General features: G+C 44.8%; 1 protein-coding gene across 2 annotated transcripts; it reads right to left on the minus strand.

Moving 5' to 3' along the window:
• LOC145361691 (BTB/POZ domain-containing protein KCTD5-like) lies at nucleotides 1-27,357 on the minus strand. Of its 2 annotated transcripts, none has more exons than XM_080217603.1 (6): nucleotides 27,163-27,354; nucleotides 16,993-17,101; nucleotides 11,678-11,769; nucleotides 8,945-9,040; nucleotides 7,445-7,570; nucleotides 1-877 (listed from the first exon to the last, which is right to left on the minus strand). In XM_080217603.1, exons 1-6 carry the CDS (start codon nucleotides 27,310-27,312, stop codon nucleotides 848-850), a joined length of 603 nt encoding a protein of 200 aa, XP_080073729.1. In that variant the 5' UTR covers nucleotides 27,313-27,354; the 3' UTR covers nucleotides 1-847. The 2 variants fall into 2 exon arrangements, with proteins under 2 accessions (XP_080073729.1, XP_080073728.1); XM_080217602.1 differs by lacking the exon at nucleotides 1-877 and adding an exon at nucleotides 3,977-4,044 and having other exon boundaries at nucleotides 27,163-27,357.
• Between the last annotated feature and the right edge of the window lie 262 nt (nucleotides 27,358-27,619).

Raw genomic sequence — 27,619 nt, forward strand, 5'->3', positions numbered from 1 at the left:
CAATGAGTAAAAGTGTATTTCCACACAATATTTATCCACATAACTTGTATTATCAATGCTATCGTCACATCTAAATAGCCAGTAGCTCAATCTAAACCCTCAGCCAAGCCACCTCAAAACTATTTTTTAAAAAGTGTTCACTATAGATTAATCTCACTTTCTGTTTATAGCTAAAGCTAAAATGTACCAAAAAATGTTTTTTCATTTAAAAAGTTAACGTTTTCAAGTACGCTCCCCAGTCCCAGCACCACAACTACTCAAAGCTTTGGCCCCGACCATCTGTAAACAAAACCGGGGAGAACACTGGCATCCTGTTAATATTCACTTGCTCTATGGTGTCTACATTGAGAACATGCATCGCAGACCTCAAAATGACGGCTGAGGCGTCCAAAGTTTTGCCCAACGTGGCAAAATCCAATAGTGTTATCACCACAAATTACTCCCCTTTTTTTTAAGAAAAAAAAAATAAATTAGCTGCCATTATCCTACCAGCATCAGAAATGCCTTCGGTACAAAAAAAAAAGTACCACAATGTCCTCTGGGTAAGGAATCTCCAGCCTCCTGTAGCCAACAACAACAATGTGCTCCCCCAAAAGGAAGGCTGCAAATACCAAAGACCGAACCCACACCCCGTCCTCTCAAGCGGCGAAGAGGAACAGGAAAGCCGCGTTTTAACATCAAAAAGGAGGATTTTTAAAAAAAGGAATGGAATTGCAGAAACGGTCTGCGCGTGTCCTGCTATGGCTTTTGGTGTTGTGATATGCTGCAGAGTTCCACATTGTCCGCAGAGTGGCATACACATCGTTTGTATAAAAAAAGGGAAGGAAAGGCGGCTCAAAGCATCCTCTCACATCGTCGAGCCTTTTGCTTGTAAAAGCTGTGGGAAGGAAATGAGGAGAAAAAGGTTACTTACAATCGCAGACCCCCAATAAAAATCTTTAAAATAAAAATTAACAGTTTGGTTCACAGCCTTTGCTTATTAATCAGGTGGTCAGTAAAGAAACCAATATGAAACAATGGGTCTAATACCTCAGTGACTTCTCTCCAATTTTTTCCCCTCAGAGATCACTCCCAGTGCTAGGTGAAGAGGGGGAAGCGGGCAGATAACTCTCCTTTTACATTACCATGCTCACTGGTATCTGGCAGAGCTGCTCTGTATCCAGTTGCGCTAAAGAAAGGATATCCATAAGGTATACAATCCCTACAGTGCAGAAGGAGGCCATTCAGCCCATCAAGTCTGCACCAACCACAAATCCTACCCAGGCCCTATCCCTGTAACCCCACATAATTACCCTGCAAATCATTGGGACTAGAGTCAATTTAGTATGGCCAATCTACCCAACCCGCACAGGGCTAAGGGCCAACAGAAAACATTGATTTGTTCTTTCTACTGGTACAGATACAATGGCCACCCATTCTAAATTTTCCACTGGCCTCCTTTTGTTATTAATTTTTCCAATTTTTTCTCTTTTTTTTTAAAAAGAACATCCCACTTGGCACTGCAGATCCAGAAACCAGCACAGGCTGAGAATTCAGCGTTTTTAGGCAAATTGTGGTTTAAAAGGAATATTCCAACAGTTTGTGCTTGAATACTCATCATAGAAAAGCAGGCCAAAGAATCCCAAACTGATTTAGCCCACTCCCCTTTCACCAGAACCAGTCTGCAGAGCTGGATTTCACAGCCACTTTCAAAGTGACAAGTGCACAATACTGCAACCATCATCTTTCGCATCCACTTACTAGTAGAAAATAAAATTCTATGAAGTTAAGCCATTCGCTAGGCCAATTACAAAAAAAATATATAAATGTTCCTTAGTTAAAATGTTTAAAGCATGCACTAAGAGTACCAGTCATTCGCAGGGCTCCCATTCCAGCTGCACTGCCTGGCTCACTAAACAGACAAATACACCCATCATTCATACCACTTTCTACACGTGCTCACAATGACAAGAAGACGGACAACAAGAGCCATGCGTAGGAGGGAGTAAAGAGAAAGAAAGATAAAATGGCAGGAGTTGTACCACAAAAATAGAGACGGATGAAAATAAGTCAAAACCAATAAAAGCACACAGGCTGCGTGCGCACACATACAGACGCCCATGCACACAGAGGAAAGTTGTAAGCACAAGGGATATACTGCAGGAGAGCACCCATATACAAATAGTTTTGTATACATGGGAGAGAGCACGCATGCAAAGAAGGCATGCAAAAAAATTGACAGTTTGGTTCACAGCCTTTGCTTATTAATCAGGTGGTCAGTAAAGAAACCAAGTTGAAGCAATGGCGACAGTGCAGTCAACGTTGGGAAAAGATGTCCATGTAGACAAAGGTAGGGGAGTCTAAAACTGGAGGGTGTAGGTTTAAGGTGAGAGAGGAGTGATACAAAGGGTTCAGAGGGGCAAGGCCTTTGACCGCATGCTGGGTTGTTGCATAAGGTTAAATCTCACTTGATCCAGGGCAAGGTAGCCAATTGGATACAAAAATTTGCTGGATGACAGAAGGTAGAGGGTGGTTGTAGTGGATTGCTTTTTTTAAACTGAAGGACTGTGACCAGCGGTGTGCCTCAGGGATCAGTGTTGCGTCCGCTGTTATTTGTCATTTATATTAATGATTTGGATGAGAATTTAAAAGTCATGGTTAGTAAGTTTGAAAATGACATCAAGATTGGTGGCATAGTGGACAGTGAAAGTTATCTAGGATTGCAATGGGATCTTGATCAATTGGGCCAGTGGGCTGACGAATAGCAGGTGGAGTTTAATTTAAATAAATGCGAGGTGATGCATTTTGGTAGACTGAACCAGGGCAGGACTTACTCAATTAATGGCAGGGTGTTGGGGAGAGTTATACAACATGTGCAGATCCATAGCTCCTTGAAAGTGGAATCACAGGTGGACAGGGTGATAAAGAAGGTCTTCAGCGTGCTTGGTTTCATCGGTCAGAACATTGAATACAGGAGTTGACGTGTCTAGTTGAAGTTGTACAAGACATTGATAAGGCTACACCTGGAGTGCTGTTGATAGTTTTGGTTACCCTATTGTAGAAAAGATATTATTAAACTAGAAAGAGTGCAGAGAAGATTTACTAAGATGTTACCAGGGCTTGATAGTTTGAGTTATAAGGAGAGGTTGCACAGACTGGGACTTTTTCCCCAGGAGCATAGGAGGATGAGGAGTAATTTTGCAAAGGTCTGTAAAATAGTGAGGGGCACAGGTCAGTTAGATAGTCAACATCTTTTCCCAAAGGTAGGGGAGTCTAAAACTAGAGGGCATAGGTTTAAGGTGGGAGGAGAGAGATACAAGAGGGCTCAGAGGGGCAATGTTTTCCACAGAGGGTGGCGAGTGTCTGGAACAAGCTGCCAGAGGTAGTAGTAAAGGCGGGTACAATTTTGTCTTTTAAGAGACATTTAGACAGTTACATGGGTAAGATTGGTAGAGAGGGATAATGGCCAAAAGCAGGCAAATGGCCAAAAGCGGCCAATTGGACTAGCTTAGTGGTTAAAAAAAAAGAGGAGCTTGGGCAAAGTTGGGCCAAAGGGCCTGTTTTCATGCTGTAAACCTCTGACTCTGATGGACTGAATGGCCTCCTTCTGCATTGCAGTGATTCTATGATGAGAGTAGGGGATCCCACTGAACTGTACAAAGAAGAAAAAGCTTTGGTGGAGGTTATTTGGGAAAAACATCCAAAACAGTATATAATTATTATTATTACTACACATACACACACATATGTAGACACACAAAGCAGACAAGCAAAGCTCCATGTAATGCACACAGATGTCTGTTCATCTGTGCACATACATGTGGCAAATGCTGCAACCTAAAGTGACACACAGAAGAAGTGACAAAAGCAGACAATGGATCTCATTCACCCTGAGGCTAGGCCAGGTCTTCTTTCAAAGCTGCTTTTGTAATTCTCGTAACACACAAATGCTAACACAATCCCACCACCAACTATTCTAAACGGCTGCCGGTTCTCACCACCGTGTACGTGAATTACATTTTAGTCCCCGTCATTCATATCACAATCAGCTTCCTCTTCCTCGCTCTTTATCCAGCATGCAGCATGCACAAGGGGTCAAATGTTAAACAGAAAAGTGGCTAAAGATTAAGAAATAGCAACTTTGACACTTTTTAAAACGTTTCAGAGTGTGCACAATTTACCAAGTAGCTCAGTGTTTCACAGGTCAGAGGCTAGGAATACTGCGGCGAGTAACTCACCTCCCCAAAGTCTGTCCACCATCTACAATGCACAAGTCAGGAGTGTAATAGAATACTCCCCACTTGCCTGCATGGCTGTGGCTCCAACAACACAAGAAGCTCAACATCATCCAGGACAAAGCAGTCCACTTGACTGGTACAACATCCACAACATTCACACCTTCCACCTTCGACGCTCAGAAGGAGCAGTGTGTACCATCTACAAGATGCACTGCAGCAATTCACCAAAGATCCTTAGACAGCACCTTCCAAACCCACAACCACTTCTATCTACAAGGACAAGGACAGTAAATACATGGGAACACCACCACCTGCAAGTCCCCCTCCAAGCCACTCACCATCCTGACTTAGAAATATATCAGCCGTTCCTTCTCAGTCAGTGGGTCAAAATCCTGGAATTCCCTCCCTAACGGCGTTGTGGGTCAACCCACAGAACATGGACCACAGTGATTCAAGAAGGCAGTTCACCACCACCTTCTCAAGGGCAACTAGGGATGGGTAATAAATGCTGGTGGCCAGCGATCCTCATGTGCCACGAAGATAATAATTCTGTCCCAAAAACTGCAGTCAATACAGTGGAACTTGATGAAATTAGTATAACCATGGAGAAGGTACTCAAAACCGAAGAGTTTCAAAGTAGATAAGTCCCCGGGACCTGATGGCCTACACTCTAGGGTGTAAAAGGAAGTGAGAGCAGAAATGGTGGATGTACTAGTTATAATATTCCAATATTCCCTAGATTCCAGAAAAGTACTGGTGGACTGGAAACATGCTAATGTGAAGCCCTTATTCAAGAGAGAGGAATACAAAGTGGGAAACTCTAGACCAGTCAGCTTGATCTCTGGTGAGAAAGTTGCTGGAGTAAATCATTGAGGAGGAGGTAACTGAGCATCTGGAAAAGCAAAGCTTATTTAACCAGTATCAGCACAGTTTTGTGAAGGGGAAGTCTTGTTTGACAAACCCGCGCGAGTTCTTTGGGGATGTAACCAACAAGATAGATAACAGGGGTCCTGTGAATGTGATCTATCTTGACCTCCAGAAGATATCTGATAAAGGGTCACACAAGAGACTGATCCAGAAAGAGCGATCCCAAGGGCATGGGGGTAGAGTAGTGGCTTGGTTTGAAGGTTGGCTGACTGACAGAAAGCAGAGGATCGGGATAACTGAGTCCTTCTCCAGTTGGCAATCTGTAACTAGCGGGGTCCTGCAGGGTTCGGTTCTCGGATCACAACTATTTACAATCTATATCAATGATCTACAAGCAGGGACAGAGTGTAACATAACGAAACTTGCTGACAACACAAAAATATATGGAAAAGCAGGCTGTGATGAGGCGATCAAAAGTTTACAAATGGATATTGACGAGCTAGGGGAGTGAGCCAGTATCCAGCAAATGAAGTTTAATGTGGATAAATGCGAGGTTATCCATTTTGGCCAGAAAAAGAAAAGGGTAAATTACTATATAAATGGGAAACAGACTCAAAAATCTGTGCAGAGGGATCTTTGTGTGGGTGTCCTTGTGCACGAGTCTCAAAGTGAGTACGCAGGTGCAGAATGTTATAAGGAAGGCAAATGGAATCTTGGCATTTATTGCAAAGGGTCTGGAGTGTAAAAATAGAGAAGTGTTGTTACAATTGTATAAGGCATTGGCGAGACCACACTTGGGAGTAGCGTGTTCAGTTTTGGTCACCTTCTTTGAGGCAGTTCCAAAGAGGTTCACAAGATTGGTTCCAGGTTTAATGGGGCTGTTGTGTGAGGGAGTAACTTAGGCTGGAGTACAGAAGAAGGAGGAGGCATTTGAGGTATATAAAATACTCAACGGGATTGATAAAGTAAATGTTAATCAAATGTTCCCCATTGTAGAACAGTCTAGGACAAGAGGACATAGTTGTAGAGTAAGAGGAGGGGGAGCTTCAAGACAGAGATAAGGAGAAGCTACTTCTCACAGAGGATTGTGAATCTATGGAACTCCCTGCCCCAGAGTGCAGTGGATGCAGAATGAATGGATTCAAGAAAAAGATAGATAAACATTTGATCAAAAGCGGGATAAACGACCATGGACAAAAGGCAAGAAAGTGGAGTCAGGATGAAATGGAGATCAGCCATGATCACATAGAATGGCAGAATAGGGCTCCAAGGGCTGAATTACTGACACTCACTCCTAATTACTATGAATTGAATAAACTCTGTTGGATTCCGTGAATGGAGAACTAAGAGGCCAAAACTCAACGTAGAGCTGCCATGACTTAGTATGCAGCCTTGGAAATGGTATGGGGAAGAGTAGCCCCGGTTATTTGGGGCTGATCAAAGAAAGGCTTTAAAAAGTGTACCTTTCACTGACTAAGAGGGAATAAGAAAAAGCAGACAATCCCCTGAGCCAGCTCTTCCATTTGCTGAGATCATGGCAAAGTTTTTGCATCAACTTCACCTTGCCACCCTATCCTCATTTTTCATTTCAGGATAAGATTTGCATTATATTAAAATGCTCTTTTGGACTGCAATGCTTCCTGCTTGATGTTTCTTTTTACTCTGCAGAGTCACAGCACACAGCTCAACAGTGACACCTTAGGGTAGAGCACCAAGGTGCCAGCAGTACCTGGTATCCAGGACATGGCACTGTCAAGTCTGCACAACCCAAGAGGGTCACCGACTGACAGACAAAAACACTTTTGTAGAATCACTGAATCCCTACAGTGCAGAAGAGGCCATTTGACTCACTGAGCCCGTACTAACAACAATCCCATCCAGGCCCCATCCCTGTAACCCCATATATTTACCCTGCTAATCCCCCTGACACTAAGGTGCAATTTAGCATGGCGAATCCACCTAACCAGCACATCTTTGGATTGTGGAAGGAAACTCACATGGACATGGGGGGGAACATACAAAGTCCACAAAGTCACCTGAGGCCGGGTCCCTGACAACGTGAGGCAACAGTGCTAACCACTGCGTCACTGTGCTGTGTAACACCTTTCACTTTGAGATTCACAGCGAGTCTCCACCCAGTGGCACCAGACTGCACTGAGAAAGCAACTGAGCAACTTGAAAAATCGAATCACAATCCACCACTGTATATAAAGGATTACCCAGGCCACCACTGCATTAGGCTACTAGTCCGTTTTAGCAAGAAATTAGTTTGGAGACAAACCAATGTAAACGATTGCAGGTCACCTAGCATGGCCTCCCTCTACCCAGCCTGAGTCTCTCTCACCATGCTTCTACCTCACCTTCGCTTTCCGACTCGGTTCACAGCTTATCCCGTTGGTGGTGTTGTGCAGTTCCTTGGAAACAACGCACAGAAATTCTGCCTGGTCTTCGTTTCCATAGTTGTATGAAGATCCGATGCTGACCAACTGTAATGACAATAAGGAATGCTTAGACACAACCCACTGATGTGAAAGAAACCCTATAAAAACCCCTGAGGAATTCCCTCAAAACAGACCCCAAGCCGAAAGAGGTGGACATTAACAGGAGAAAACTGAGCTTTGGTCATTTTAAGGAGGGTTGTAAAACAGGAGGAAGCGGGTGACTGACAGGTTTAGGGAAGGTGGGCTGGGGGAGGTGGATTGGTACCCACACGTTACCAGGATGCAAATGGCAGGAGGATGCACTAGGGACCATAGTCTATGAATGTGGATGAAGAGGCTTACATACTGAAATGTAGAGAAGGTGCAACATGAACAACCAGCTGTATCAATACTTACCCAATCCTTGAGCAAATAGATCCAACTCCATATAGGTTAGGTGAATTGGCCATACTAAACTGCCATGTAGTGCCCCAAGGTGTGTCGGTTAGATAGATTAGCCATGTTAAATGTGTGGGGTTACAGGGGTAGGGCGGGGGAGGCGGCCTGGGTAAGATACTCCGTCAGACACTCAGTTCAGACTCAATGGGTGGAATGGCCTCTTTTGACGGTAGGAATTCCATAATTTACACATACTGCTTCCAAATTTTGCGATTTGTTTTCTCTCAACCACCCCAATCCGATCTTTAATGTTGACCCTTCCTGCAACACCCACTAACCCTATCAGTGAACTATCTCCCCATATATTTAACCTACTAATCCCCCTAACATTAAAGGGCAATTTATCATGGCCAAACCACCTAATCCACACATCTTTGGACTCTGGAAGGAAACCCACAGCGGGGAGGAGGAGAATGGTGCATACTCCACACAGACGGTCACCTGAGGCCAGAATTGAACCCAGGTCCTGGTACTGTGAGGCAGCAGCGCTAACAACTATGCTGCTCAATTCCACCAGTCTCACAGCTATCTTGCCCTGTGCTAAATCTCACAGGAATTCTCTTTGAATCCTAGAATCCCTACAGTACAGAAGGAGGCCATTTGGCCTATCAAGTCTGTACCGAACACAATCCCACCCAGGCCCCATTCCCATAACCCCACATATTTACCCATTTACCCTGTTAATCCCCCTGACACTAGGGTCAATTCAGGGTGGCCAATCAACCTAACCCGCACATCTTTGCACTGTGGGAGGAAACAGGAGCACCTGGAGGAAAGCCACGCGGACACAAGGAAAACATGTAAACTCCACACAGACAATGATGTGAGGCCAGAATCAAACCTGGGTCGCTGGCGCTGCGAGGCAGCAGTGCTAACTACTGTGCCACATGTGCTTGGTGATTATGTTATGGCGTTGTGTTATTGCACTCTTCTATCAGGAATTCCTAATACTAAACCATGGACAGAGTTGCCCAGCCTCACCTGTTCAAACTTCCAACCATCGGACATGGTGGAAACCATCTGGGTCAACTCTTCCTCCTGACACTGCAGAACTCGGTAAACATGTTTTGTGGGAATCTGTGGAAAGAGGGAACACCGTCTGTGGTTAGCCTCTTTAATTGAAACCCCCGCAATTCACTTTATTGGGCCCACACTAATGCAATCATCTTAAAGTTACAGTTACAAATAAACTCGCATTGCAGCACCATTGTTTCTCTTGCCAGCCTCGACCAATTTCACAAAAGTGCAATAAATTCTTTGGCCAAATGCCCAAACTCCTCGGTGTGGATTCAAAAGAAGCAGTTTCTCTCTCGTGCAAATGGGAAATCATTCTTGTATGACAGCACTTTCGGGGAGATTAGCTATCGACAAAACAATTACAGCACTGTCTTAATTGAATAAAGCAGCCCTACCGCAGAATATGTATCACACGAGGGACTCGCCAATGCCTCAGTAATTTCTTTATATGTCCAATTTCTGATAAATACTTGCACTGAACTTCAAGGGCGCTAAACCAGTTTCCCATGCAAATTGCCACACAAATCGGAATGCATGAGCGAAATGTTTTGCATGCGCTCCTAGTCTAATTTTACACACAGGCATTTCTGAAGGAATGTCAACCCCAGAATACTTTTTTTAATTAAAAGGATTTAATTTCTCTGACGGCTGATGAATAATCACATTGAACACAAAGGCTGGTCAAATAGTTGGGTTTAAATTGAAATTCCACAAAATTCTGAGCCCGCTTTTGGCCATCGCACTTTTCGTTTCATCATAGCTTAGCTGCACTATTGCTACATTCCCACAAACAGGTCTGCACAACAATTAAGGGATTTAATCTTCCATTGCTACACCCCATAATTCCAATTAAGCTGTTGAATCAGAATGGATGAACACTTAAGCCAACAAAAAATTCCTGATTGTTCGAACAAAGGCATCAGCCCGGCCCTATCTTCCATATCGTGAGAATGCAGGTCATCAAACCATCACACTCCAGGAGTTAGGTCTTGATGTATTTACACGCCAGCTGTCACACAGAGTTGGTCATTACAAATGCGAGGTGTGGTCAAACATCTGTTCACCTGGGGCTTTTCTGCCGCGTGCGTTGGTCATGTTCACCAGCCTGTAGCTTCCTGGGCTGTCCCTGCTTCCTTTCTTTTAGGTTTAAGGTGTGAGGGGAAAGATTTAAAAAGGAGCCTGGGGGAGGGGGCAACTTCTTGACGCAAAGGGTGGTGCCTGTATGGTGTGAGCTGCCAGAGAAAGGGGTTAAGGCAATACAAAAGCAGCATTTATAAAGCATCTGGGTAAGAACATGGATGGGAAAGGATGAGAGAGGCAAGGGCCAAACGCAGGCAATTGGGACTAGCTGGGAAGGCACCATGGTAGGCATGGAACAGCCGGGCCGAAGGGCCTGATTCTGTGCTGTATTGCTCTAGGACTGAATTACAACCGTTACAAATTTATTTGGGGAGCCATATAGGCCACATCAGCAGCCAAACAGTACATGAGCTGGCTGATCAGTATACCTGTGCCTAACTTTTAATTCAAGCTGTCAACTCTGCCTTTAAAATAGCAGAGGGAGGAATTTAATATCAGCAAATTAAACAAACCCTGCTGGCTCAGTAGCCTGTTTTCTCTGAATGTCAGCGTCTCTATTTAACTCTTGGGCATTGTTACCATCAGCTGTCTGTCGCTGCACCAGTCAAGGATCCAGACTCGGTGCTTCACTCATGGCTCAGTTAGTAACCGTACCACCTGGTGGGGAATCAGTCCAGGAAGGTTTATGGTTCAACCCCAATCTGTGCCAATTTAGCAGCACATGCCACAGCGCTGAATGGCATTAGCACCACTCCACTAAAAATTGTTTATTTAAAAATGTATTTATTACACAGGCAGGCTTACATTAACACTGCAATGAAGTTACAGTGAAAATCCCCTAGTTGCCACACTCCAGCACCTGTTCGGATACGCCGAGGGAGAATTGAGCACTTAACCAGCACATGGGAGGAAACCGGAGCAGCTGGAGGAAACCCACACAGACACAGGAAGAACATGCAGACTCCACACCAACCGTCGCCCAAGCCGGGAATCAAACCCGGCTCACTGGCGCTGAGAGGCAGCAGTGGTAACCACTGTGCCCAGGGAGGTAGGGAGAAGAAAGGAAATTGAAGACAGAAGGGTTCCTGTGACTATTTACTGACATCCGCAAGGGAAAGCACCAAGTACAAGTTGAGCGCAGAGTTGTGCTTCCTCACCCAGTTGAATAACCTGGTCAAAACTCAACTGATCAGTTCATATTTGAAGAACGGCTTGAGGGAAGGGAGCACGTAACTGTAGATTAACTTTGAGATACTTCACCACACCAGGTTAAAATCCAACAGGTTTATTTGGAATCATGAGCTTTCGGAGCACTGCTCCTTCAGATGATGAAACAGCAGCACTCCAAAAGCTTGTGATTCTAAATAAACCCATAGGACTTCAGCCTGATGTTGAGAGACTTCCTACGCTGGGATACCTCTCAACTTGTACAATGTTTGAAATGATACTTGTAAGATTACACTTAGCACATATGTACAAGTTTCAAGATGTTAAAAAAATCCCCGTCCAATGCCAACATCTCCTCATCATGACTTTGAGAGAAGCAGAGTAGAAAAAAGTATGCAACGTTTCGTTTCTTCCTTGCTTCGACCCCATCCTACAGCACACTGTCCTTACCTGTGCAGGTTTACAGTCTCGCTCCTTGATCTTCTCCTTCACTAATTTGATGAGAGGTGCTATGTTGTAAAACTCCGCTTCTTCTAGGACCCCTGCAACAAAGAAACATCATGACTGCTGTGACATTCCACACAAGCCAGCATCAGCACCTTTCACTGCCGCCCTGGCAGAGTTATCGACGAGACTTAAGAAAATCTGAATCTATCCTTTTTTGAAACCTTGGCATACTTAACTTGGAGACTCTTTCTGCAGTTTACAAACCTGACCCTCTCGTTCATTTTGCTGCTACTAACCAAGAGCACACTCTGATCTGCCTTTATATAACAGTAGCTAACCAAACCCAAAACCAAGAGTGCCGTTAATGTAGTAAAACGCCCTTCTGGAGCACTTTGGAATATCAGAACAAAACGTCACACCGAGCAGATAAGGAGATATTATGAATTGAAATGAAAAATGCTCAGGTCTGGTAGCAACTGTTGAGAGAGAGAGAGAGAGAGAGAGAGAGAGAGAGAGAGAGAGAGAGAGAGAGAGAGAGAGAGAGAATGTTCAAGATGATGATCTTTCATCAGAACGTAGGCTGTGGGGAGCTATCAGCGCTCACAGAAGAGCAACACCGTACAGCAGAAGACTTGAGTTGTACTGATAAAGCTGCTGAATTACACCAATGTGCTTTTGCAGCAACAAGTGTTAAGATATCTTTAGCAAGAAAAGAGAGAGAGAGTCCCACTCAAGGTGACAGGTACCTTTCTAATGAACAGCTGAGACGGGTGGTCACAGTCCAGGGTGGGGATCTGCCTTCTCAAGCACAGGTGCCATGCATCACAGGGAGAAATCTAGGACTATACCCCTGAAAAAAAACCACGGTTGACCTGCATTGGTTATGTATGAAACAAAGTAGATGTTGCTTTTAACCAGGACAAAATGATACTTTTTAAATTAAAGATGACTTATTTGTTGATGTGGGCACCGTGGGTTCAAATCCCACCAGGGTGGCTGGTGGAACTTTAAATTCAATCCACAGACCTGGAATTGAAAGCAAGAATCGCAGAGTCCTACAGTGGAGGAGGCCATTCGGCCCATCAAGTCTGCACTGACCACAATCGCACCAAGGCCCTATCCCCATAATCTCATGTATTTACCCTAGATAGTCCCCCTGACATTAAGGGGCAATTTAGCATGGCCAAAACACCTAGTCTGCACACCTTTGGACTAATTTCAGTAATAGTAAATATAAAACTATTACCATCCTTCATCAAAATCCAACTGGTTGGCTAATGACTCAGAGTTCCTGGCACAGTGGTTAGCACTGTTGCCTCTCAGCTCCAGGGACCCAGGTTTGATTCCCAGCTTGATTCACTGTCTGTGCAGAGTCTGCACATTCTCTCCATGTCTGCGTGGGTTTCCCCTGTGTGCGCCAGTTTCCTCCCACAATCCAAAAGACATGCCGGTTAGGTGCGTCGGCCGTGCTAAATTCTCCATCAGTGCACCCGAACAGGCACTGGAGTGTGGCAACTCGGGGATTTTCACAGTAACTTCACTGCAGTGTTAACACAAGCCTTCCTGTGGCACTAATAAATAAACTTTATTTTAAAGTAAGAAACTGTCCATGAAGAGAAATTAACAACCAGGATTCCTGCTTCTGACAACCATACATTGGGTCCTTCTGGAAACTGTAGGCAGGTACGTACGTCAAGTCAAGAAGTCATTGAGGGCCAAAGGGCCTGTACTGTGCTGTACTGTTTTAAGTGTGATCTTAATAAGGAAAACTCCCCATAGATGACAGGCCTGCAGGTGATGGATAGTCACTGATCCAAGATACCAGAGAAAGGGAGAGAATAATGAAATATAACAAAGTCTACAAGGTCACGCATCCAGTTCTACAGCTAGGCTATCGGGGAAGGATAGGGAAAAGAAAGTTCAAATTGCACAAGATTGACAGGATACACAAGACTGACAGGCTGGCCATTCAGCCCACCTGGTCCATGCCAGTATTCACACACCACATAAGCTTCCTCTTTATCTTGGGGAGACGGTGATGTAGTGGTTGTATCAATGAATTAGTAGTCCACAGGCGCAGGCTAATGCTAACTGATTCAGATCCCACCACGGCAGCTGGTGGAATTTAAAATCCAATTACTTAATAAATCTGGAATATATAGCTGGTGTCAGTAATGGCGACCCTGATAACCATCATCGATTGTTGCGAAAACCCATCTGGGTCACTAATGTTCTTTGGGGAAGGAAATTGGCCATCCTTACCTGGTCTGGCCTACATGCGACTCCAGTGCCACAGCAATACGGATAACTATTAACGGCCCTCTGAAATGCCCCAAGGGCAATAAAGGATGGGCAACAAATGCCAGTAATGCCCACATCCAACAGAAGAATAAATTTAAATGAATAGTCACTGGACAGGACAGAGGGTATTGCTGGAAGAGACACCTTTTTTTTTGCCAAATCTTTCACTCATCAGGGTATTACCATCATATTCTTGCCATGTTTGGGCCCTGGAAGCAGGCGTTGCCCAACAAGCTTTTAGACTGAACTCACCCACCCATTATTCAGCCCATTCAAGAGACACTCCATCCACCACCTTCCCTCCCTCAATCACTGACACACACAGTAGTTGCAGCGTCTACCATCTACAAGATGCACTGCAGCAGCTCACCAAGATGCCTTCAACAGCATCCAAACCCACAACCTCTACCACACAGAATGGCAAGGGCAGACGTACAGGAACATCACCACCTGCAAGTTCACCTTTTCAAGTTTATTTATTAGTCACAAGTAGGCTTACATCACACTGCAATGAAGTTACTGTGAAAATCTCCTGATCACCACACCCCGACGACTGTTCGGGTACACTGAGGGAGAATTTAGCACAGCCGATGCATCCAACCAACATGCCTATTTTTGGACTGTGGGAGAAAACTGGGGCACCCAGAGGAAACCCATACAGACACGGGGAGGACATGCAGACTCCGCACAGGCAGTGACCCAAGCCAGGAATCGAACACAGGTCCCTGGCACTGTGAGGCAGCAGCGCTAACCACCGTACCACGCAGATGCTTCTTTTCAAAGGTTTTTACTAGTCTTTAAATGGTCAGAATGTTTCACTTTGTAAAAGTGCTGTTAAAGAAGGGGAGAAATGAATTACAAACAGAAACAAAATTTGCAAATGGACGCAAGATATGTGAACCCTGGAAAGGGGTGCAGACAAACAAGGATCAAAGCCACCCACCCTTTTTCTTTATTTATTCTTTCATGTGGGCATCACAGATAAGGCTGGCATTTTTGTCCACCCACCCCGATTACCGAGTAACTTGTTAGGCCATTCCAGAGAGCAATTCAGAGTCAACCACATTTAACGGGAGTCACTTATACATCAGACTAGGTAAGGACCGCAGATTTCCTTCCCTGCAGGGCATTAATGAAACCAGATGGGGTTTTTCTAACAATCGATGATCGTTGTCATGGTGACCGTTACTGAGCCAAACTTTCCACTCCAGATTTTATGATTTGAGTTTAAATTCCACCAGCTTCTGTGGTAGGATTTGAACCCATAAGCACAGCATTAGCTTTGGCTTTGGCTTCTGGATTACTTGTCCTGTAACACTGCCATTATGTCACTCATTCAATCTCTGTCACATCCACATCCTTCCGACTGTTTCTTCAATTCTGTTGCAGTAACTTACCCTAGAATGTACTTCTCAAAGTGTCGCATGAAACTTTTACACCCAATTTCATAGAATCCCTACAATGCAGAAGGGAGGCATTTGGCCCATCAGGTGTGTCCACCTCTCTTAACCAGGCCCACCCCTCACCCTATCCCCACATGTGCCCTGCTAATCCCCTTAACCACACATCTTTGGACACCAATGGACAATTTACCATTGCCAACCCACCTAACTTGCACATCTTTGGACACCAATGAACAATTCAGCATGGCCAATCCACCTAACCTACACATTGCTGGAAGTGTGGGAGGAAATCAGAGCACCTGGATGAAACCCATGCAGACACGGAGAGAAATGTGCAAACTCCACACAGAGAGTGACCCAAGGCTGAAATCGAACCCAGGTCCCTAACGCAGTGAGGCAGCAGTGCGCCACCCAAGTTCTTTGCTCTTCTCCCCCAACTGAGGAGAATCATGTTAATGGAATCCTTCTGCTGTTGAGCACTGATGCTAGAGATAACAATTTTAACCAAGAGATGTGAAAGAGTTAGGATAAAGTTTCTTGAAAGCAACCTGCCTGCTCATCGATAGTTCAACATTGTAAAAGGTAGTCACTCTTTAAAAAAAAAATCATTTCATCATGGTTAAAAGAACTAAAACTGTTTCATTTCGTGCGTAACTGATCCACGTACTCCGTTAATCTCCATTTTGAGAAGAAAAATCAGAACCTGCAAACAAGCAAATTTCCAAGCTTTTGGCTCAGTGACCATTGGGGAAAGTAAAAATAAACTGAAACGGCTGGATTTTTGTACAGGTAACTGGATTTGGCTACTTCATCTTAGAAAGGATATACCAGCCTTGTAAAGGAGCACACAGGTTGATGAGAATATTACCCAGACACCAACCACCACATTAAGACAGGAGGTCACGTAAACTAGGCTTTTGTTCTATGAAAAAAGAGAAGATTTGATATTTTTATGACTTGGAAAGGAATCAATGTGGTGCACGGAAGGAAATTTTCTCTGCTGGTAAGGAAGTCCGGGGCGAGTGGACATAACCTTAAAATCTCAGGAAAGCAGTGGCAGTACAGTAGTCAGTACTGCTCCTCACAGCACTAGGGACCCAGAGTTAATTCCAGCCTTGGGTGACTGTCCATATGGAGACTGCACATTCTCTCCGTGTCTGTATCAATTTCCTCAGGATGCTCCAGTTTCCTTCCACAGTCCAAAGGTGTGCAGGTTAGATAAATTGCCCCTTAGTGTCCCAAAATCTGTAGGTTAGGGGGATTAATGGGTTAAATATGTGGGGCTATGGGATAGGGCCTGGTTGCTGAGTCAGTGCAGACTCAATGGCCGAATGGTCTTTTTCTGCACCATAAGGATTTGATGATTTTGGGAACACTTTTTCCCCCCACAACTGGCATGAAAAGAGAAGAACATTCACCCTCAAAAAGCAATGGAAGCAATCTCAATTAATAATTTAAATCTGCGATCAATAGACTTTTACCAATCAAGGGTTTAAAAGGATATGGAGGCAAAGTGGAATTAGGATACTGCTCCGATCACAGGAAGTACAAGCTCGAGGGACTGATTCCTGCTTCCATGATCCCAAGGGTTGCAAGGCTAACTAACTCCCTTACCTTCTTCAGCTAGCTCCTTGTTGATGACAAGCTTGCCATGTCGGAGATAGTTCAATATCGGCCCGAAGTAGGTGGGATCACGGTCAATCAGATACGCTCCAGTCTCATCCTGAGGGACAAAGTCATTGGTTTACCATCTTTTGAAGACACAGGCTACTCAAAAGGGAGGGGCGAGGGGGCATATTAATCTGCTCTGGCAGGTAGCAAGAGCACAACCTTTGCACAATTCCCTACCACTGAAGTTATCTTGGTCACACAGACATGGCAGGTACATTAGAGGTTCCCAACTGTGAACATAGGTATATCTACTGTACTAACATCAATATCTGGACAAAAAGGAACAAGGGCAGCATACAACAATGCACCATGTCTCACGTGGCTAAACAAAGTAATACACCAACAGACCCACCAACATCTCATCAGATCGGTGATTTCTGATAAAACACATGTGCTGAGATTCAAGGGAATACATCCATTTCCTATGTAAAGAGCCACGGATGTATACAATTTGGATAAAAAGGGAAAGTGCAAATTGGATATCTCTTGCAAACTACGAGCCAGCACAGGCACAATGAACTAAATGGCCTCCTTCTACACTAATGTTCTATCTGAATAAAAGACACAAGGAGCCACATTCTACCAGTTCAGCCCTTAAGACATGGCATATTCAAAAGCAGAATCAATCTGCCAAAACTGCCCACTAAGGGATTAACTTCTCAAGACTCTCCACTGGTTAACGCTGCTGCCTCACACACCAGGGACCCAGGTTCGACTCCCAGCTGGGAGTCACTGTCTGTGCGGAGTTTGCACATTCTCCCCACGTCTGCATGGGTTTTGCCCGGGTGCTCTGGTTTCCTCCCACAGTCCAAAGACCTGCTGGTTAGATGCACTGACCATGCTAAATTCTCCCTCAGTGTACTCAAACAGGCGCCGGATTGTGGCGACTAGGGGATTTTCACAGTGCAGTGTAAATGTAAGCCTACTTGTGATGCTAATAAAATAAAGTCATGGAGGCAAATTTATTTGCTCATCTATTCATCTCTTTATTCTAAAATGTAATAAAACTTCAAGCCAGGAACTTGCTGAACGCATTTTGTATTTGAATGAAATAATTTCTTCCCACTATGCGAAGAGGACGTTCTTCAGTTTAGAATCAGACAGCACAGGAGTTGGCCCTTCAGCCCATTGTGCCAGGACTGATGTGATGCTAGAGTTATCCAAGTAAGCTCACTTCCCTGCTCTCCTCCTGCACTTGCATCATGGTGTTTACTTAGAGTAGCTATACTGCACTTTATGGTTTCAGATGACTATTTTAATGAAAACATCAACATGGTTTAAGTGGTAGAGTAATACTGTAGAGTAAAATTGTGGTTATAGATAATGTCTTTGGTTCAAGGAACAGGTTTTATTATCATGAACATTACTGTTTCTAATGTTGGTGAGATGATAAATTATTCTGAACGTGATATTTACTAGGAGCTTTTTATATAAAAAAAAAATCACTGAATAGAATCCCAACAATGCAGAAGGAGACCGCTCAACCCATTGAGCCGGCACCAACAACAATCCCACCCTGGCCCTATCCCCATCACCCCACATATTTACCCTGCTAACTCCCCCTGGCACTAGCGGGGGGATCAAGTGAGCACATTGAAGGTGGTGGTGTGTTGGTGGGATTGTGTCTAACTTGGAATAACAGAGATAGTTAGCTGTTAGGAGTTATACTGTGGTATGTTTAAGTCTTGTAATTGGTAAAAGCTATATTAATTCTTTTTGTTATATTTTAACCACGTTCTCAAAAATATAAAGCTTAGAACAGCATACAATCCCTACAGTGCAGAAGGAAGCTATTCAGCCCATCGAGCCTGCACTGACTCTTCAATAGAGCATCTTACCCAGGCCCACTCCATCCCTGTGTATCTACCTCATTAACCCACGTAACCTACACATCTTGGGACACTAAGGATCAACGTAGCATGGCCAATCCACTTAACCTACACATCCTGGGTCTCTAAGGCTGACTAACTGTCAGCATGGGTTTCCTCTGGTCCTCCAGTTTCCTCTCTCAATCCCAGAAGTCATTGTGGAGTTGTGTTAGTTTGACGCAGTCATGCTAAATTCACATCACTATAAACACCACACATGGAATGTCAACACCCCCCCAGATGTTTTGATTCTTGAGCTGTTTTTGGCAACACACCTGAGATCCTCATCAGGTCCCTCAGCAGGTACTGCAGCACAAGTTTCCCCAACAACAACCTGCATGTATGGAACACCATTAACACAGTACACCATCCCAAAGCACTTCACAGGAAGGTAATTAGACAAAATATGACACAGCCACGCAAGGAAACATTTGGGGCAGGCAACCAAGAACTTGGTCAATAGAAGGCTTAATGGCTAGCACAGCGTTTAGCACTGCTGCCTCACTGCATCAGGGACCCGTGTTCAATTCCTGCCACAAGTCACTGTCTGTGTGGAGCCTGCACCTTCTCCTCGTGTCTGCGTGAGTTTCCTCCCACAGTCTGAAAGATGTGCAGGTTGGGTGGATTGGCCACGCTAAATTGCCCCTTAGTGTCCAACGATGTGCAGGTTAGGGGAATTAACAGGGTAGATAAGTACGATTACAGGGATAGGATGTGCGGGTGGGTAGACTTGACAGGCTGAATGAGCCCTTCTGCACTGCAGGGATTCAGTGATTAAAAAAAAGAATGAGGTTGAACAACAGAATTCCAAGGCTCAGAGGCTGGGAAGCTAAAACTGCCTGTGTGAAAGCTGAAGATGGTTAGAGACAGCAGGAAGGGAAAGGCCATGGAGGGATTCGGATACTGGGGAAATGTGATAAACACAAGTCACTTCAGGGCCGGGAGCTTACGGTGGTCAAGCAGCACAAGTATGACGACTGAACGAAGTTCGACAAAGGCAACTAGAGTTCCAAATCAAGTGAAATTTATGGTGCATGCCAGATAGAGGGCCAGACAGTAGCGGTCGTGGCTGGAGTACAGGTGAGAGATTCAGCCACAGATGGGCTGAGGCAGCCATCACTGCACTGGCATTCCAAATAAGCTGCCCTTGTCACAAATCCAGACAACAGCTTGGACTACTGACACCTTTTCTCACACACACACGCAGGCAAGAAGGCATTCACCAGCCACCCACAGTAATGCACAAAGCAATAAGCCAGAGTCAGGGTGGTGGAGATAACGAAAATCCCACTGCTAAACCTGGTCTTGATTAAGAAAGCAAATGAGAAATGGATAGAGTGATTCAAGACCAAGTTGGTCTTTAGAGATGGGTCAATATAATAGTAGGTTAATATTAGACTCTTGGAATTATAGTTCCTGTACAGGAAAACAATTACTTTAATTGCCTAGGCAGCAAGAGGTGCTGGACTCTCAAGGATTGAAGGGAAAGAAAAAAAAATAACTCTAGGGTTCCTGTGCTGAGTTACTCTCCATGGATTAGTGCCTGTGTATAGGTGTCAGGTAAATAGAAGCAGAAGACAGTTCAGCCCCTCAAATCTACTGCTCAATTAAATCACAATTGATCTGTATCGTACTCCAATGACCAGGATCCATGACTCTAGATAGCCTTACCAAGGAGAAATCTGTCACGTTTAGTTTAGGAATTGTCAATCTGGGCTTCTGCAATTCTTTAAACAGCCTACAGACATTTTGCAATCCGGAAGGTATCTATCAAATTGGGTTCCAGCTTGTCTCCATCTTCAGAGTGCCACTTCAAAGAAACCCTCAGCACAGTGGCAGTGGTTAGCACCTCTGCCACGCAGCACCAGGGACCCAGGTTCAATTCCCAGCCTTGGGTCACTGTCTGTACGGAGTCTGCACGTTCTCCCCGTGTCCGCATGGGTTTCCTCTGGTTACCTCCCACAGTCTGAAAGACGTGCTGGCTAGGTGCATCAGCTGTGCTAAATTCTCCCTCGGTGTATCTGAACAGGCGTCAGAGTGTGGCAACTAGGGGGTTTTCACAGTAACTTAATTGCAGTGTTAATGTAAGCCTACTTGTGACAGTAATAAACATTAATTTTAATTTAAAAATTTAAACATAGACAAAGAATAATCTGAGCTCTGGAAGGTCACAGACCTGGAACGTCAACTCTGTTCTTCCCTCCTCAGTTGCTGCCAGATCTGCTGAGAATCGCTGGCATTTTCTGTTTTGTTTTCCAGTGTCTGCTGTATTTTTCCTTTTGCACAATCTTAATTCCATCTGCCTACCTTCAGAGCCAAAAGGAACCCTCTCAGTTACTGTCCTCAGATCTTCCTGACACTTACAAAAGGCCCTTTTACTGCTCCACTATCCAGCACTTTTCCCCAACCCTTTCTGATCCATATGAATGACTTTTCAGTTACCCTCAAAAACAACCCAGTGCTCCCAACTCCTGCATCTCTTGAAAGACGCAAGGATCCATTTCAGATTTGACCGAGGTATTCAAAATTGCGAGGGTTCTGGACAGAGACCAGGAAGATTCCCACTCATGCTTCTCTTTCTCGCTCCCTTCAAAGATATAAAGCAGCTGGCTGAAGAAGCGTGACGAAAATCTTTTTTCACTCAGCACGTGGCGAAGGGCTGGAACGTGGTGGAGATCCAAGCAAAGCATTCAAAAGGAAGAGTGTGCAGGGTGGTTACGTTGAGGGAGAGGAGGTGGGAGAATGGCACCAATGAACTGGTCAGATAACCAATGCAGACACAATGGGCTGAATGGCCTCCTCTGTGCTGCAATAATTCATCTGAGACTTGCCAAATTGCAGAACGTTTAGAATCTCTACTGCCTGTGCCAACAACAACCCCACCCAGGCCCTATCCCCATAACCCCACATACTTGCCCTACTAATCCCCCTGACACCAAGGACAATTTAACATGGCCAATCAACCTAACCTGTATATCTTTGAGAGTAAAACAGGGAGGGAAAACCCATACAGACAGAGGGGGGAAAAACGTGCAAACTCCACACAGTCTGTTCACCCAAGACCAGAATTGAACCCAGGTCCCAGACTCCATTCAGATAAGTAGCCCAGACATTCAAGATGGCATTGGTTACTTTCTCCACAGCTGCCTGGTCTAAACTGAGTGAGATTAAGGTTCAGATTAAAACTTAAGTTTTACGTTCAAGACTCATACCAAAGTTTTTGAGATCATAATTGCGGTGCCCATTTTAAGGAATATTGCAATGCCTGTGGTAAGATCAACAAATGGACCCTTAAACTTCAACCTTACATTAGCTCTGATGAAGAGTGTTCACTAAAAATGTCACAACCCTGCCTCTTCTCTTTACAAATACCGATATACCTACTGTATGTTTGCATTTCTGGTTTACTTGATTGGATTTGATCACTACCTCCTATTATATATCTGTAGCCTTCCAAGTTTTCACTATAAGGTAGAAACATGAGTAGACCATTTGGTCCTTCGAGCTTCCTCCACCATTCATTATGACTGATCATCTAACTCGATTGCCTGATTCCACCCTCCCCTTTGATTCCCTTTGCCCCAAAAAAATGAGAAAAATATCAGCCATGATTGAATGGCAGAGCAGATTTGATGGGCCGAGTGGCTCAATTCTGCTCCTTTGTCTTATGGTCTAAGAGCTATATCTAACTCTTTCTTGAAATCACACAACGCTTTGGCCTCAACTGCTTTCTGTGGTAATGAGTTCCACAGGCTCAGCACTCTGGGTGAAGAAATTTCCTTATCTCTGTCCAAAAAGGTTGATCCCGTATCCTTAGACGATGTTTCAGGATCGCACTGCGTGGTGATGTTGCTTTGACAGTCAGTCTTTGTGCAGCCTCGCCTGATAGTCTAAATGAGGAGTGATCCATGATTATAGAGATTCTTTTGTTCACTGATTAGTAGCAATCTCTCCAAAGTTCCATTGTTATTATACTCTATTTGCAACACTCGCTGCTGTTCTGAGAACCCCTCCTGAGTCTGTGCAATTCTCCCATGTATTGACTGTATTAAGACTTCACACCCTAGGGTGTTCCTACCTTTCTCTATTGCATTCCTAAACATGAAGGCCTTCTGCTGCTTACCAGACTTTCCCCCGTCCCCACTCCTGCAAATTCTGCTGTAACCATTCACACCGCCTCTTCTTTATTTGTCCTATTACGACCTAATGTGTCAAGCACCATCCTCCTTTTTGTTGCTTAATCACTCCTGCCTCCCCCTCATAGATCATGGTTCTCTTCCTGCCCCCCCCTCACAGATCATGGTTCTCTTCCTGCCCCTTCCCCTCACCCCCCCGACTTTACTTGCTTAAGAATGATTATATCACTAATGTTTTCCAATTCAACATAAACTTTAACTTTCAGGTTGATGTCTTATTTATTAGTGTCACAAGTAGGTTACATTAATACTGTAATGAAGTCACTGTAAAAATCCCCCAGTCTGCACAGATAGTTACCAAAGCCAGAAATCGAACCCAGGTCCCTGGTGCTGTGAGGCAGCAGTGCTAACCACTGTGACCACAAGATCAGAAGAAGTTGGAACAGGAAGTGGCCGTTTGGCCCCTCAAGCCGACTCTGCCATTCAATGGAATAATGGCTGATCCCACATTCCTCATGTCCATTTTCCTGCCCTTTCCCCATAGCTCTTGATTTCCCGATTGATAAAAATCTATTTATCTCAGCCTTAAATATGCGCAAGGACTCTGCCTCTGCCCCTGCCACCCCCCGGTAAACCTCTGTGACTCTCCACCCTCAGAAGAAATTTCTCCTCAACTCAGTCTTAAATTGACCTTTTACCTTGAGGCTGAACCCTCTGACCCTAGACTCTCTCACAACGGGAAACACTCTCTCAGTGTTTACCTTGTCAAGTCCCTTAAAAATCCCAGATGTTTCAGTGAGATCACCTCTCATTCTTCTAAATTCCAATGAGTCAAGTCCCCCATTTCCTCTGAGACAAATCCACCTTCCAAGGGTCATCTGAGTGAACCTTCTCTGAACTGCCTCCAATGAAGTAATATCTTTCCTTAAATAAGGACACCAAAACTGCTCAGTGATCCAAATATGGCCTCACCAGTATACTGTAAAATTGCAGCAAGACATCCCTACTCTCATACTCCAACCCACTTGAAATAAGAGCCAACATTCCATTAAGAACCATAGAAACCCTACAGTGCAGGAGGCAGCCATTCGGCCCATCGAATCTGCACCAACCACAATCCCACCCAGGCCCTATGCTCATAACCCTACATACTTACCCACTAATCCCTCTAACCTACGCATCTCAGGACACTAAGGGGCAATTTTTAGCATGGCCAATCAACCTAACCTGCACATCTTTGGACTGTGGGAAGAAACCTATGCAGACACGAAGAGAACGTGCAAACTCCACACAGGCAGTGACCCAAGCCAGGAATCGAACCCAGGCCCCTGGAGCTGTGAAGCTTGGGAGCTCGCATCTGTTGGGAAATGTTCCTGCCCAGTTTCAAACCGATGACCCTTTGTGTGAGATGAATGTGATAACTACTACACTACAGAAACACACCAAGATTTTAAACTTGATTCCTTTACAGGCGACATGAAATATCCCATGTCACTACATCAAAAAGCAGAGGAACTCTTCTGGGTGGCCTGACCAACGTATAACAAAAAGCAGATTTGTTCACGATCTCATTGCTATACTGGGAGCTTACTGTGCACAAGCTGTGCTGCCTATATTACAATATGACTAAGCTACAAGAAAGTATTTCACAAAAACTAGAAGCAGGAGTAAGCCACCAGGCCCTACAAGCCTGCCCCGCCATTTAATACGTTCATGGCTGATCTATGTCCAAAGATGTGCAGGTTAGGCTGATTAGCCATGTTAAATTTACCCTACTATCAGTGGGCTTAGCAGGATAAATAAGTACGTTTATGGGGATAGGGCCTGGGTGGGACTGTGGTCGGTGCAGAATTGATGGACCGAATGGCCTCCTTCTGCACTGTAGGGATTCTGTGACGATATTGTATGAAGTCAAGTATCTGTTCCTTTTTTGTGCTGTTTCTCCACAGGCTTCTATTCCTCAATCTACTAAACATTCATCCAACTCCACTTTAAATACTTCTAATGATCCAGCTTCAATCATCCTCTGGGGCAGAGAATTCCAGAGCGTCACCACTCTCTGAGAAGAAATTTCTACACACCTCAGTTTTAAACAACCAGCTCTTTATCTTGTAGCCCTTTATCTTGTAGCTTTAAATGACCCGTCCTTTATCTTGAGATGGGTAGATCTCATCATCTACCTTCCTCAGGATCTTATATGTTTGAATAAAGCCATCCTTCACTCTTCTAAAATCCAAGGAATACAGACCCAGACTATTTGGTCTCTCTTGATAGGACAACCATCTCATCCCAGGAATTAGCCTGGAACATCTCCTCTGGACTGCCTTCAATGTTACTACATCCTTTTTAAGATAAGGGGACCAAAACTGTATGCAGTATTCCAGGTGAGGCCTCACCAACACCCTGTACAATTGGAGTAAACCTCCCTATTTTTACACTCCAACCCCTTTGCAATAGAGACCAAAATGCTACTTGATTTCTTAACTACTCGTTGGACCTGTTAGCTAGCTTTCAGTGAATCATGCATTGGAACACTTAGATCCCTTTGTACTTCACTCACCTGCAGTCTCCCTCCATTTAGGTAATCTGCCTTCTGATTCCTCCTACCAAAATGCACGACCACACACTTCCCCACATTAAATTCCACTGGCCAGATTTTTGTCCAGTCACCCAATCTACATCCCTTCGCAGAATCACAATATCCGCATCACAACCTGCCCTTCCACCTACCCTCATACTATCAGCAAATTTGGAAACGTTACATTCTGTTCCCTCCTCCAGGTCATTAATGAATGATTGCAGTACAAGAACTGATCCCTGTGATACTGCACTAGTTACACCTTTTCACGCTGAAAAGGACACATTTATTCCAACTTCGTTTTCTGACAGCCAGTTTTCAAACCATGCTAACACCAATTCCACAGGGATCTCTTATGCAACACTTTGTCAAATGTCTTTTGGAAGTCTAAATACACTACATTTACAGATTCCCCTCTATTTTATACTCAAACAATTCAAGCAAATTTGTCAAACGTACCTTTCATACAATCAAGTCAGCTACATTTGATTATATTCAGCTTTCCTAAATAATTAGCTATTTTCTCTTTGATTATTGACGTCAGCATTTTATTAACTGGTTTAAAGTTCCTTGCCTTCCTCCTTTTTGAGCAAAGGCGTCACATTGACCGTTTTCTAACCTCCTGGTACCCTTCCGGAATTTAGCAAGCTACAAAATGGGTCCACAATCTCTGCAGCCACTTCCATTAAAATCTTGGAGGCAAGTCATCGGGTCCTGGCAACTTTTAGCCCCTTCCATTTCTCTAATACTCTATACCTTGTGATGATTGTAAATTCTACCACATTAGTTGAAATCAGCCCATCTGATAACTGGATGTAACTTAACAGTCATATGATCTGTCCCTACCTGTATTTTTCTGTTGGCACTCACTGACTGGGAAATTTGGGAATTCCTTTGATGCTGAATGGCACATTAGCACAGTGGTTAATATTACTGCCTCACAGTGCCAGAGGCCTGGGTTTGATTCCTGGCTTGGATTACTGTCTGTGTGGAGCATGCACATTCTCCCAGTGTCTGCATGGATTTCCTCCCACAGTCCAAAGATGTACAGGTTAGGTGCATTAATTTTGAATTATTGTCACACGTATTAGTACAGTGAAAAGTATTGTTTCTTGCGCACTATACAGACAAAGTATGCTGTTCATAGGGAGGACGCAGAATTTACTGGACGCTAGGTGTAAAGAAAGATAAACTCAGTGTGAGGTAAATCCATTCAGCCGTGCCAAATTCTCCCTCAGAGTACCAGAACAGGCGCCGGACTGTGGCGACTAGGGGATTTTCACGGTAACTTCATTGCAGTGTTAACCTAAGCCTACTCGTGACACTCAAATAAACTTTAGTATATAAATGCAATGATTATTTTTGATACTGATCCCCCTGTTTCAGTGGTGATTCGATGTCAGGATTCCTCCCCCCGGGGTTGTTCATGGCCCTGTGCTTTGTGCTGCTGTCTGGGGCTCTCCAGCCCCTCACTCCCCCCAGCCGAACCCCCTCTTCCCCCCCACTCACCCGGAGCCGCTCACTCACTCACCCGGTCCGACAGCAGCTCTCCCTCCTCCTGGCACAGGCGGTACAGGAACGACTTCTCCTCGCGGCACAGGGTCTGCCGGGTGGTCAGGAAGTGAGTGCCACCGACATTGAGCCGAACCCACTTGTTATTCGGCTCCTTCCCCTCCGCCATCTTTAGCTGCCATCTGCCGCCCTGTCCCCTCCCCCCTCCACACAACGCGCAGGCGTAGATTAACTCCCGCTTTCTCTGCAACACGCAGGCGCGAAATGGAACCCAAAATGCGCAGGCGGAAAGCGACTCCCGCCTCCTCAGCAACACGCAAGCGCAAAACGGGAACCACCCTTCACGTCATATGCGCATGTGCACAACGAAAGGCGCCTCTTTTGCAAAACGCAGGCGCGAAACGTGGCCTCCCCTAGCAATACGCAGGCGCAAAGCCCAGCCCGCCGCCCCGCCCTCTCTCTGTGCAGGCGCAGAT

The sequence above is a fragment of the Carcharhinus amblyrhynchos genome, chromosome 35 (assembly GCF_965287045.1).
Source record: "Carcharhinus amblyrhynchos chromosome 35, sCarAmb.v2.hapA, whole genome shotgun sequence".
Classification (NCBI taxonomy): Eukaryota; Metazoa; Chordata; class Chondrichthyes; order Carcharhiniformes; family Carcharhinidae; genus Carcharhinus; species Carcharhinus amblyrhynchos.